The sequence below is a fragment of the Phoxinus phoxinus genome (assembly GCF_949152265.1).
Source record: "Phoxinus phoxinus genome assembly, chromosome: 15".
In the NCBI taxonomy this organism is placed as follows: Eukaryota; Metazoa; Chordata; class Actinopteri; order Cypriniformes; family Leuciscidae; genus Phoxinus; species Phoxinus phoxinus.
The window spans coordinates 824,788-839,787 of NC_136890.1; the positions used below are offsets into that span (position 1 = coordinate 824,788).

At 42.4% G+C, this 15,000-nt stretch overlaps 1 protein-coding gene across 1 annotated transcript in view; it reads left to right on the forward strand.

The window, feature by feature from the left end:
• The window catches only part of cacna2d3a (calcium channel, voltage-dependent, alpha 2/delta subunit 3a), a 167,047-nt gene that overhangs the window by 120,446 nt on the left and 31,601 nt on the right, over positions 1-15,000 (forward strand). The window contains exons 22-27 of the mRNA XM_079638159.1: positions 2,359-2,404; positions 2,479-2,573; positions 2,777-2,870; positions 4,535-4,630; positions 7,985-8,106; positions 12,467-12,544. Coding sequence (XP_079494285.1) covers positions 2,359-2,404; positions 2,479-2,573; positions 2,777-2,870; positions 4,535-4,630; positions 7,985-8,106; positions 12,467-12,544 — 531 coding nt within the window. The remainder of the gene's footprint in view (positions 1-2,358; positions 2,405-2,478; positions 2,574-2,776; positions 2,871-4,534; positions 4,631-7,984; positions 8,107-12,466; positions 12,545-15,000) is intronic.

The following is a 15,000-nucleotide window of genomic DNA, read 5'->3' on the forward strand; positions in this document are numbered from 1 at the left end:
GATCACACTGCGTCCTCGACTGCCTCTGGACCAGGACACGCTGATCGGATCACATTCACATCAGAAGCGCGTTTACACTCGTCTTTTCAATGTGTGTGTGTGTGTGTGTGTGTGTGTGGACAACATCCGGATGCAGGGCGCATGTTAATGCCAAGTGTAAACGCAGCCTTAGTTTTAAAGTTGAGAACAGAAACACACACGCATGTTAATGTCTTGCCTGCGCCAGCATGGCCGAGAGCTGTAACGCTATTGGTCCAGGTGTGTGTGTAGCTTGTTGCGTGGCTAGTGTGTATCTGGGCCAGGAAAGCCAGGAGTGTATCTAGTGCCTGTTCACACTACACCGCTGTCACTAAACCCGGAAAACTGTGTGTGTGTTGGCTGTTCACTTTACATGACAACGGCATTCTGGGTCCGAAAGACACACTTTAAATTCAAAGTGCAAGTTTTAGATTTCCAATTACATGAGTGCAGATTTCCCGTGACGGGCCGTTTGCCAGCCATACACACTGTCTAGTGCATCTGACAACACAATGATCTCCTTTATCATGATGATTCATTGTGACTAGCATTATATGATGTGAATCACATTCTTTTGAGAAGATTTTGAATCTAAAAATCACATTTTAGAAGACCATTTCAGGTGCTGCGTGATATCTCTGCGCCCAAGTAGCAGTGCTTCGCCTGTGCTTCGCCCTAATATAGTCCCACGTCAATATCTTCCTAGGAAATCGCCTGGTCTTAATCTGCATCGCTATTTGTACTCGCTGTGAACACGCAGACCACAAGAAGTAATTTGTGTTTTTTTATTTGTATCACTTTTACTCAGGACATGCTAGCTGGCAACAAAGGATTCCATTCATTATGCTAAGCTAAGCTAGCGGCGACCCTGCCAAACTAAAACAATGCATGCACTGAGACAAAAATGCATTTGCCCACCGCTCTAAATGTAGGAAAGACGGTGAATAAGCCCTATTTCACAAAACGGTGGAGTGTTCCTTTAAAGGGCACCTATTATGACATTTAAAATGTTCCTAATGTTGTTTTGGGAGTCCCCAACAACAGTTTTACGTACATGCAATGTCAAAAAACACTTTTGTTGTCGTATAATATGCATTTATTTTTACCTGATTTGCTCACCGACTCCCAAATGATTCGTTCAACGACTCATTTTTCCAAACCCCTCCTTTGCGCGACGCTAATCTGCGTTGATTGGTCAGATGACCCAGCAGTGTTTACAGAGATAATACTTATTGTTTAACACGGAGTACAATGATGCTTTTATCAATTAAATCGTGTTATAATAATGATTATAGTCCACTGCTTTGTAGTTTGTAGTAAAAAACTAAAAATGAATGTAATGTTATGTTAGCGAGCATAGCCCAGAGTTCATATTGTAAAAGCACAATCAGTCTTTGTTTGCGTTAGCCCGATGCATAAACATAACGTTTAAAAAAAAAAAAAAATGCAGTTACGTTACTACGAGGTATTATTCTATTCTTTAAGACAACTCCGAAAACAACGACAAACACTTCACATATCTCAATACAATTGCCATTGAAGACCTAGAAGCTAAACGGTGCTTACACAACAAACTAAATCATTATTAAGCATGCTACATAAAACATAAAAGCAACAATTATTAATAACACTTACAGGCTGTGATATGGAGGAAGAAGCTGATGCAAATACACTTGGAACTGAACCTTCCTTCAATATCAGTGGCTCGCGAATCCAAGTTTGATTGCATTTAAAAAGCAATCGTCTTCAAAATGGCGCGAACAAAGCACAAGGCTCGGACTATACTTCTGTGGTATAGTTGTATATACGAATTGTAGCCACTTCAAATGCTCCTCCTTGGGCAGATGAAAAAGGTTTGCTTTTGAGCCGCACTTCAGAACACAGCGTCTCATCGCCGTGATGTTTCCCTGCTGGCCTTGGAGCGCAATAAGTGGGCGTATCGTATTCAAATAACTTGACAAGTTGACGTCATCTAGTCAGAGAAAAAGCTTCGGTCTTCTAACAAATCATAAAAATGACTCCGAGTCGACTCTTACTTTTGAAAGACAATAACTTTATATACGGTGCACTTTCATATTTCAAACTTTGCAGGATGTTTTTGTTCACTTAGATCTATGTTACACACTACATGAAAGGTACATTTCAAAATTCCATAGTAGGTGCCCTTTAATGCTGTGTCTGGGGTTTGAACAACTCTCTTATATGACAAGCACTTCAGGACTAGGTTTAGATATGAGTGTGTGATAGGACTCAGTGTTGATGTTCCTCATGAACAAATGATCGAGGATCATGATTGGCTGAATCATGTCACATGACTGATGGGTGTTTCTTCTGTTGCAGGACTTCATGATCTGGAGCATCCGGATGTTGTGTTAGCAGATGAATGGTACAGTAGTGTCTTTGACGTTTTAGGTACGAATGGTGTTTGCATGCGTGCAACTGATTGGTTTGACTTTTCAGGACGTACTGCAACACAGAGGAACATCCAGAACATCCGTTCCTATCTCAGATCGATGCCATAAAGCTGTATTTCAACGGAGAACCACATCTGAAGTGTGAGCTGAGTGCAAAAGCACACTAACTTTGGTTTTGATGACTCCCCTTTGTGTTTGTGTTGTTCAATGTGTATGTATACTTCTGTGTACTAATGAATGACAGTACAAAATAAAATAACTTAAAAATGATCAAATTCCCACTTCTATTTAGAATTAGTATTCTTTGTAGAATTATGATTAGTATCCTATGATTGTTTTGTTAGGCGATATGGATCTGATCCAGGAGGTTCTGTTTGATGCCGTGGTCACGGCCCCGCTGGAGGCGTACTGGACCAGCCTCGCGCTCAACAAATCAGAGTAAGAACAGCACCAACTTTATTAACCCCTTAAGCGCCCCCTTTTTTTAAACACATGAAAATGCACATTTCAAACTTAAATGGTTGTAATGCAAGAATGCGTTGGAATATAGATGTAAGATTGGTCTTGTTTTAAATAATACATTTGTCAGATTTTTGTAGAAGTGAAATAAATTAAGAAATTTAAACAGAAAAAAAAGTTATAGAAGTTTGAGTTTATGAAAATGTACAATGTTAAACATTGAATTATTCATATTTTATATAAAATATATATTTTCAAAACTTAGTGGACTCAAAGCCAAAAAATCAAAGCCAAAAATCTGAACAAGTTGTGTTTTAAATGTTAGGTTGATATCTCAGTAAATAAGTGTTCAGTGAGATGTAGTTTGGCCGCAGTACCACACTTCTCCACTAGTGGACATTACTGCCCATATAAGGGCGCCTCATCTCCATATGTGGTTTGAGTCTGAACCATTATTTTTACAATTTTTATACAATTTATGAAGTACACATCCTATTCAGAAGTAGTGTTGGAAGTTTGGCAGATTGTGAAATGAACTCAACCTCTAAGAAACACAGAAGATCACGTATGTGCATTATAGCTCGCTGCACATCACTAATGCTGAATCTATTAATGTTTTCTTTATATTTAAAACATTTTCAGACCTTTTTTTCTAAAAGAATTGAATGGATGCTATCTTCTGAACTCTTGGCATGAAAACAAACTGAGGTTTCTACCATTCTTTCATGATTTTTCATGTTCATCACTATTTCAAAATAAAGGTCTGAACACGCCTTAGGAGTATGAACATATTCTTTTTGCAAATTGATAAATTACGGCTCCTCTGTAAGTTATTTTGAAAATCAGTCACCACATATGTAAACTAGGGATTGTAAGCTTTCAAATGATATATAGTTTGTCAAGATTAGTTAGGTTTAGTATAGGATATTACTGTTTTAAATATGTAGTGGCCGATGCCAATATAAGGGTTTTTGGACTTAATGTACAGAAATATCTTTTTAATCTTTCATTACGATGCAATACATTTTATAGCATCTGAAACAATTTTCATTTTCAAATGATGTTAATAAACATATAAGTTCTTTACTTCCTGCTACTGTTGTAGGCTATGCACCCTTTACCACATTTGGCCAATAAAGTGTGGAACGCCTTATTTTTATCATCCAATCAGATCCTCGTTTGAATACAGAGAGCGGTCAACTGGGTTGTGAATGCCATTTCATGTTGACTTTAACTAGAATGTTTGTATAATGCATTATAAAGGTATCCATAATGTACATTAATGCATCATATCATTTCATAAATAATTGTAACCAAAAGTTTAAATAAATTATAATATTTGCAGATTCCTTGTTACATCTGAAATTGGTTTTTCGTCATTTATTTGAATGTATTATACTTTCTAAAGGTGTGTTATCAATAAATAGATAAGTACTATAATGTATTATACTACAATTATTCATGAGACCATACAATGCATTATAAGGTGCATCACAAAGCATACATAATGCATTAATAATACTTTTATAATGCATTATATGTTTTTGCCCAAAGTGTAACCGAATCTTCATTTATTTTTTAATTGTTCCTTATTAACTTCATTATTGATTCTGTATTTCCTGCGGTTCTCTGTGTTCTGGCAGGAACTCTGATAAAGGGGTGGAGATAGCTTACCTCGGCACTCGAACCGGACTATCACGCATCAACCTTTTTGTGATGCCAGACCAACTGACCAATCAGTAAGTACATCATCCTCTCATGAGTCTATATTACATAGTACATTCTATACTGATCAATTGTAACTAATGTGTAATGAATATTTTGAAAGAGACTGTAAATGCCAGTGTTGGTGGAGTAAATGAAAAGTAGCAATGCTGCTAACTTAACTACATGTTTTACAGTAGTGTGTCAATGGCTCTGCTGCTTTCAGAACAGTGCAGCTCTTTTAAGTAACCAGTTAAGTTCCCTTTCGAGGGAACTGTGACGCTGTGTCATGGTGTCGATGCTATAGGAATGCCTCCAGTGTGACCGGTGTCTGAAGCACATGTGAAAACGTGCCATTTCTATTGGCTGACGGAGGTCAGGTGACACACTACATCATAGAATCCCCTGTCTCTTGAAGCCTCATACCTGCTTTACTGAGATTGTTTGTGAAATTGTATGTCCTGTTCGATTGATTTTATTTAGATTATTATTTAGAATTCGAAACATCTAGGAGATGTGTGCCGCCGTGCCGGCTTTCTCAAGCCCCGTTCACACCGCCAGCGAGTTTGACGCTGTATGTCGCTAGTCTCTGTACTGTGAAGTCGCTTGTGGGCATTGGTAGTGCTGTCGCTCTAATGTTATTGGTTGACTGGACGTCTGGTCATATCTATACTAAATACCATCACAAGTGATACAACTATATAATTTTAATTTGACTAGAAATTATAGGCTCAAAAAAACCAGTATGCTGTTGGAGAGTGTTTTTATATTCCCATAGCAGTGTTCAGTGGATTAAATCATTTACTAGATTAACGATCGATCAAGCAACAAATTAAACTCACTCATACGGTCATAAATTACTAAAACGTCATTCGTATTTGACAAATAATACATTTTTTTGTCTCTATAGTACACACAATGCAGGGGAAACTGTAAAGTGAACTGCAGCAGTGCTAAACTTGCATCAAAAACTTAATATAAATGCATGAATTAAACTCACTGAGACTGTCGACAGTTTCTTTTCCATGCATCACTTTATTATATCCATGAATGTGGTTAGTCAAATCATATAAGTGAAATCGCCCTCGAACTCTGTCTCGACTGCACTCGAGACGGTGACGTAACGTGAGCTCCACTGAAAGTCTTCTTTCCTATTGGTTGTCGCTCGCGAAAATTGCTTCTTATTTGCATAAAGTTGAAATTTCTGAACTTTTGTCGCTTGTCTCCTGTCGCTTGACACGCCCACATTCTGTCGCCAACGGTCACTGTCGCTCGTGTCACCGGAAGTCGCCACCGCTCCATTGAAATGAATGGGATCTTGTCGCTTTGTCGCTGCGTGTCGCTGGCGGTGTGAACGGGGCTTTACAGGGGACAACTCACACGATCTCTGTGTTGTTTTTGAGAGCGGAGCAATGCTCAGTCTGTTCCCGAGAGGGCTGACTGTGTTGATTGTGAGCGTTCACAATAAGGAATCTCGAGGGTTGCGCTCCATAGTTCTGGTCCCGAGTTTGCCAAGGCGGCTCAGCGGCTTTGACCATTGAGATTGCGGGTTCAGTTGGTTAAAGCAGAGCTTGAGACGGGTGTCCCGCTTTCTCTCACTATTTCTCCAACTTCAAAGTCTATCGAGGGAAGAAAAGTCAGGCAGCTCAACAGCTCGGGTCATGCAATTGGATATGTATTTGGTTTTTAAAAAGTAGAAGCAGGGGTTTCTGAGGCTGCTTCATCCCTCTCCCCCGCTCAAGCTGGTCACTCGGGCCATGGACAAGCTTCAACTACAGTACATTGGCCAGTGAGAAAATGGGAAGGGCCTTGTAGTAAGTTAGATGAGCGCTTTCATCCCAGGTCACCTGCAGCTCCAGATTGATCTCCAATCCGATGTCGATATCATGGGGGAACCCCTTCTCATCTTGCATCATCACCTCTGCCACTAGGGCGAGTATGTCTATACAGCAATGCCCGGGGTTGAAGAGATGCCCAGCCCTGATATCTCTGCCCTGATATCTCTGCCCTTACACGGCATCGTCATTGAAAGCTCCGGCAGATCAGAGGGAAAGTGGAGCCTGGGTTTCTTTCGCAAGACACTCACATTGGATGCCTCTATCACAGGCTGGGGTGCAGCTCTCAATGGCCGGCTAGCCGTGGCATCTGCAAGGTTCCTCATCTCTCATGGCACATAAACTGTCTAGAAATGAGGGCTGTATTTCTAGCACTGAGATGCTTTCTCCCACAACTGAGGGGCTACTATGTGTTGGTCAGTGACAACACAACGGTGGTCTCTTTCATCAATGTGTCTGATTCCCCTTTTTAGGCGGGTGCAGTAAATCCTGCTCTGGCCAGAAACCAGACTTTTTTACCTGAGAGTAGTTTACAGTCCAGGGCATGCAACTTTAAATTGGAGATCCTGTCAAGCCAGGGGCGGAGGCCCAGGGAATGGATCCTCCTGCAAGCGGTGGAGGCCGTATGACAGAGGTACAGCTGAACGGAAGTGGACTTGGTAATCTCCGAGGAGTCCCATCTGGTTCGCCCTTAGTCCTCCAGCTCCATTGGGGCTGGATGCGATGGTACAGATGTGACCGAGGCTTCGTCTGTACACCTTACCTGATATAGTTCTGCTCCTGGAAGTTTTAGCGAGTGTTTGCCAAAGCAGAGTCCACCTATTGTTAGTGGCTACACTCTGGCCAGTCTGAGTCTGGTTCCCAGATCTGGTGTCTCTCCTGGACAACATTTCTTTAAAGCTTCCCGTTCAGAGACAACTTATTTTTCAAGTGTAGGGGTCGATTCCCCCCTTGTGTTATTCAGGCTTCAGTGTTCATCAGTCCAAGGACGAGTTCTCATGGCGTCAGAAAGTAATAAAGCATTGATGTGACTGTAGTAAAAAATAACTTTTTTAAAATTGTAACTTCTCTGCAAACTTCTTTAAATTATGTATTACTCATACTTTTATAGCTTGGCAAACTACTGGTCATAACAGCTTCCCCAACACTGGCAACACACTGCTGTGTTTGAGTGATTTGTGTTGCTACCCAGAATAAGTCTAGACTTCCCTGCTCAGCATGTAATATAATATTAATGTCACACCACTAGACTCTTTGATTTTGTTGATTTGTTTGTCGTCATGGTCATTGTGATCAGGTGTGTGTGTGTGTGTCATTATCTCCCCTATTTTAATTCAGTTTAGTGTGTGTCTTTGCCGGGTCTCATCTATGTGTAGTTGTGTTGGATGTACCTCGTTGGAAATTACAGCCTGTTAACCTTCTTCATCATCTTCGTGATCTTCGTGTTATTCGTGTGTTTAGTCTCTCCCTCACAACCCGTGACAATTATTAGTTGAACATCCCTCTTATAACAGCCTGTAATAATGAGGTAATGTGTGTGTTGTGTGTTGTAAGAGACTTCCTGACAGCAGAGGATAAGGAGTTGGTGTTCAGTGCTGATCATTTTCCTCTGTGGTACAAACGGGCGGCTGAACAGGTGCCTGGCACCTTTATCTACTCCCTTTCATTCAACAAAGGTGATTATACACACAAAACAGGCCGTTTAACTTTAAATAAAGCAGTAATACAATCAGTCTGGACCTTTGCATTTATTTACTAAAGTTACTTTATTGCAGCATTCCCAGTCAGAATCACATTTCTAGATCAAAGTTCTTGAAATGTGCTGTCTTTCAGAATATACCCCGGTAAGCGATTGCTTTCCACATAACTAGCCTTAATGGCTGCATCTCTGAAAAAATATAATAGACTGTTGTGGCAAAAAAATTCTATTAAACATCATCACTGCGTAAGAGACACTCAGAATCAATTATAATCCATATCAGTAGTGTTTACTGAAATGTTTCTAATGCAGGGAAATATATATATTTGCTATCAGTCAAAAGGACAGTCAGCACCTTTGAAATATCCATCAATTTTCCAATGTGACCGCTGTTTGAAGCATGTGTAACAAACACGCTAATTCATTGGCTGACAACAGTCCATGACATCACAAGCAGATCGCCCGTGAGTATAAAGTACCTGTAATACACGTCATCAGCTTTTTTGTCTTCAGGATCCACTTGTTTGTATGCATGTGTAAGATAAAAGCTGGGTACGCTTATTGTGTTGCATTCGCGGTAAGCTCTGTTATAATGTAGTGTTTGCATGCAGCACGTTCGGCTCTTGAGGGAACAGGAGGCACTCATGGCGATGTATTGAAGGTAGGTAGAAGGCTCTGTTATTGCTTGATTATCTCTCGAGACCCTTTACTTTGGTTACCTCACTCCCCAACTACTGTTGGGTTTTGAAGTAGGGATGCATGCTCCACTTTGGATGGGTTCTCTACTATAGCCCTGGTTCGACAATGCTAACAGGTAGTGAAAGTTTGCCTGCGGAGTGTCCCTCCTTGTTATCTGTCGCATACTATGGTCTAGTGCTAAAAGATTAAGACGAAGCACTAGCTTCGCGACTAGCTGGTCTTAGGTAGACTGCCTTGACCCGAGGCAGGGTATGAGCTGCTCTCCCCCAGTTACATTAGGATCTTCAAGTAGTCCCTAGGCTTCCCTCTGGCTTCCTTAGGGTTTAGAGCTATTGGCGAATTGCAGTCTGATTTTCTCTTGTCTCGGACATATCTCCATTTTGGATGGCCCTAAGGGTTGATGCAAGGAGAATGAAGTTATGGAAGGACGTATAGATTCCCTCTATATTGTTTACCTCCCTCCCCCAACTCTTGTTGGGTCTTGAAGTTGGGTCTTGAAGTTGTGTCTTGAAGTTGGGATATAGCTCCCCTTTGGAAGGGCTCACTACTATGGCCCTGGTTGGACAATGCAAGCTAGAAAGCCTGCAGGCATCCCTCCTTGTTATCTGTCACATACATTGCTGAGATAATCCTCCACCTCACAGGTGTGGCATATCAAGATGCTGATTACACAGCATGATTATTGCACAGGTGTGCCTTAGGCTGTCCACAATAAAAGGCACAATGCCACAAATGTCGTGAGTTCTGAGGGAGCGTGTGATTGGCATGCTGACTGCAGGAATGTCCACCAGAGCTATTCGCCGTGAATTGAATGTTCGTTTCTCTACCATAAACCGTCTCCAAAGGCGTTTCAGAGAATTCAAGCGTTTCAGAGAATCCAACCGGCCTCACAACCGCAGACCACGTGTACCCACACCAGGCAACGGGGAAGTGCTCACTAGATTTAGACAGATTTGTGAACAATATTTGACAGAAATAGGCCTTTTGTGGACATAGAAAAAGTCTTAGATCTTCAGAATAGCAGTCTGTATTCTTGGTATGCTCAAACCAGCTTTAAATTTCAGTAATTCTTTTCACATTTTGTGAGTTCTCTGGCCAAATACAGCCATCTCCTGACTTACTGCATGTCCTGCACACGGTGAGCGTTATTTTAGAACTTATCTCCTTAACTGCCGTGCCGTGAAACCCCTCATGGAAGAAGAACGCCGTCACGTTTACAACCGTGGCACTGAGCGCTCATCAGGATCAGCTGAAGGCTGGATTTTCAGAAGTATGTGAAGTTTGCGGCTCTATTGTTGCAGTAAACTTGCACAACGTTCTTGAATGAATAATCATTTATTAGATGTACACCGGTCTGTTATTGACTTTACATTTTCACACTAAGCATGACGCGGAACTAAACGACCTGTGATTGGTTGCGTTACATGTCAGTCAGTCCTTGGCTGATATTTCAAGTATTGATATTAGGTTAACTAGCGATCACATGCGGTGATGATGTTTCTTACGTCCGTGTCGGAGAGCCAGAGGCCAGACATTTCAACCGACAGCTGACGAGCTGAGGCATTTAAGCAGCACCGAAATCTGCGTTTTGATTCTGTCAGGTTACATACCGGTTACTTGGGTACCGGTTCCATATCAGTACTGGGTTTCGGTCCCCAACCCTACTTCTGATGGAGTTGAGGGTTGCGTTCTCCTCCGGGAAGTCGTGGTAATATCGAAGGTCGTAGTTGAAACTCTCCCTTTGGTCGGCTACTCCCTGAGGGCTTTGTCGATGTAAAAGAAGCTGACACATCTGAGCCATTCTTCTTCTTTGAGCTCTGCTGTCGGCCGTGTAAGGCTGATGCCTGTCCTGCGAAGGAGAGAGCAAGTCTTCCCGTGCTATAGAGTTCGGGTGTCTTCTCCTACAATTGGAAGAAATTAGCTTAGGAAGTGATGCCACAATTCAATCTATAGAGTCGTTTTGGGGTTTTGGGGTTGATGCTCTTACTCCAGCTAAGGAATCTGTGGAGTAAATGTATGCTATGTCCATTATGTCTGTGCACATTCACAGCTTGAGTGCGGCCGTCAGTCCCTCGGCATGGCGGATCGGTGCAGATGCAGCATTGAAGTTCCACTTCGAAAGGAAACGTGTAGGTCACGTATGTAACACGGTTCCCTGAAAATCGCCTATGGCTTGCCAGCACATCTCCATCAGGAGTTGGTGACGTGTATTACACCGCACTGTTATCCTCATGCGTGCTCTGCCTGTGACATCACGTGGTGTCAGCCAATGAATGGCCATGTTTGTGACACATGCTTCAGACACCGCTGATGCCGTTCCCCGTAGCATCGTGCTCTTCTCAGGGAACGGAGTCGCACACATAGCCTAGATGTTTCCGTTCGATGTTCGATGGTGAAAGGGTAAAGAGAAAAATGCCACCGATTCTATTATATAGATCAAACCTTTAAAGAAACTGATTGTTTACAGTTTAATGGAAGTAACCCCACATTTCACGCAAAGCATCATGGGGCATAGATACAAGTTGTTTACAGTGAACAGGAGCAGAAATGACTGTAATGTGTCATCATTGTGTTTTATAATCTCAATAATGATCTGTATTCGGGTCAGAAGTTCATATTCGCCCCTGGAATTGTGTGTGTGTGTGTGTGTGTGTGTGTGTGTGTGTGTGTGTGTGTCTTTTATAAGTGTTGTCTTTTATGTCAAATACTTGCATTTAACCAGTTACTTCAATCAGTCGAACACTACGGACTATTACCAATAAAATGTTTTTCAACAGAAGCCATCTTTACACAGACTGAGCAACGCTTCTCAAAGCTACCATACATTTATTCACACAACAAGTGCATGAAGTAACTATAAATAAAAAAATACAGGCAATATGCAATATTATGACAAAAATAACATTGATGATTGTTGCTCTTGATATTATAATAATGATATTTAAAGGTGATTAATTGAACACATAAACTGTGTTTGGCGAAACATCACGACACATTCTGCACAGACAGACTAAGAACAATTATTGGATTCGTTTATTGCTTTTTACGCATTAGAAAGTCAATGGCTATTCAGACTGGGAATAAATTATATACAGAGAGTGAGCAAACAACGTTCCGTGTGTGTGTGTGTGTGTGTGTGTGTGTGCGTGTGCGTGTGCGTGTGTGTGTGTGTGTGTGTGTGTGTGTGTGTGTGTGTGTGTGTGTGTGTGTGTGTGTGTGTGTGTGTGTGTGTGTGTGTGTGTGTGTGTGTGTGTGTGTGTGTGTGTTTACTGAACAAAACTTCAGCACTTTTAGTGGATTTCTGGATCACTGATGACTAAACGCCTCTGATTGGCCACTGCATTCATGAGCTCAACAGAAATGTGTGTGATTGGTTATAATGCTGCATAAAGAGAAATATGATGATGGGTGTAGCAATAAACTCTTCTCCTAATCTTACCGGTTAATGATCAGTTTGATGATATGTACATTTAGAAACGACTTTAATTTGTAGCTGAAAATGACACAGAAGATACCGCAGTGTCACATTAAAGCAGAAAGGTTAGGTCAAAGACGGGGTCATTAAAGGGGTCACAGTGATCTCGGTCTCTTCTGCACTGTGTGTGTGTGTGTGTGATGTGAATCTCTGTGTGTTTCAGCGTCGGAGAACAAGAGTGTGGTTTACGCCAGCGGCTCCATTCATTTGCTGGATGAGAGAGAGTCGCCCATCGCTGCAGGTACAACACTCTCTGACCACATTACTGACCACATCACTGCTGACCACATTACTGACCACATCACTGACCACATTACTCTCTGACCACATTACTCTCTGACCACATTACTGACCACATCACTGCTGACCACATTACTGACCACATCACTGCTGACCACATTACTGACCACATCACTGACCACATTACTCTCTGACCACATTACTCTCTGACCACATTACTGACCACATCACTGCTGACCACATTACTGACCACATCACTGACCACATTACTCTCTGACCACATTACTCTCTGACCACATTACTGACCACATCACTGCTGACCACATTACTGACCACATCACTGACCACATTACTCTCTGACCACATCATTCTCTGACCACATTACTCTCTGACCACATTACTCTCTGACCACATTACTCTCTGACCACATCACTGCTGACCACATTACTCTCTGACCACATTACTCTCTGACCACATTACTCTCTGACCACATTACTGACCACATCACTGACCACATCACTCTCTGACCACATTACTCTCTGACCACATTACTGACCACATCACTGACCACATTACTCTCTGACCACATCACTCTCTGACCACATTACTGACCACATCACTGACCACATTACTCTCTGACCACATCACTGCTGACCACATTACTCTCTGACCACATCACTGCTGACCACATTACTGACCACATCACTGACCACATTACTCTCTGACCACATCACTGCTGACCACATTACTGACCACATCACTGACCACATTACTCTCTGACCACATTACTGACCACATCACTGACCACATTACTCTCTGACCACATCACTGCTGACCACATTACTGACCACATCACTGACCACATTACTCTCTGACCACATTACTCTCTGACCACATTACTCTCTGACCACATTACTCTCTGACCACATCACTGACCACATTACTCTCTGACCACATTACTCTCTGACCACATTACTCTCTGACCACATCACTGCTGACCACATTACTCTCTGACCACCATTACTCTCTGACCACATTACTCTCTGACCACATCACTGCTGACCACATCACTGCTGACCACATTACTCTCTGACCACATCACTGCTGACCACATTACTGACCACATCACTCTCTGACCACATCACTCTCTGACCACATTACTCTCTGACCACATTACTCTCTGACCACATCACTGCTGACCAAATCACTCTCTGACCACATTACTCTCTGACCACATTACTCTCTGACCACATCACTCTCTGACCACATTACTCTCTGACCACATTACTCTCTGACCACATTACTCTCTGACCACATCACTCTCTGACCACATTACTCTCTGACCACATCACTCTCTGACCACATTACTCTCTGACCACATCACTCTCTGACCACATTACTCTCTGACCACATTACTCTCTGACCACATCACTGCTGACCACATCACTCTCTGACCACATCACTCTCTGACCACATTACTCTCTGACCACATTACTCTCTGACCACATCACTGCTGACCACATCACTCTCTGACCACATTACTCTCTGACCACATTACTGCTGACCACATTACTGACCACATTACTGACCACATCACTCTCTGACCACATTACTGCTGACCACATCACTGACCACATCACTGACCACATCACTGCTGACCACATCACTCTCTGACCACATCACTCTCTGACCACATCACTCTCTGACCACATCACTCTCTGACCACATTACTGCTGACCACATTACTGACCACATCACTGACCACATTACTCTCTGACCACATCACTGACCACATTACTCTCTGACCACATCACTCTCTGACCACATCACTCTCTGACCACATCACTCTCTGACCACATCACTGACCACATTACTCTCTGACCACATTACTCTCTGACCACATTACTCTCTGACCACATTACTGCTGACCACATCACTGACCACATCACTGACCACATCACTCTCTGACCACATCACTCTCTGACCACATTACTGCTGACCACATCACTGACCACATTACTGACCACATCACTCTCTGACCACATTACTGCTGACCACATCACTGACCACATTACTGACCACATCACTCTCTGACCACATCACTCTCTGACCACATTACTGCTGACCACATTACTGACCACATCACTGACCACATTACTCTCTGACCACATTACTGCTGACCACATCACTGACCACATTACTCTCTGACCACATTACTCTCTGACCACATCACTGCTGACCACATTACTGACCACATCACTGAACACATCACTCTCTGACCACATTACTCTCTGACCACATTACTCTCTGACCACATCACTCTCTGACCACATTACTCTCTGACCACATCACTGCTGACCACATTACTCTCTGACCACATCACTGCTGACCACATCACTCTCTGACCACATTACTGACCACATCACTGACCACATTACTCTCTGACCACATCACTCT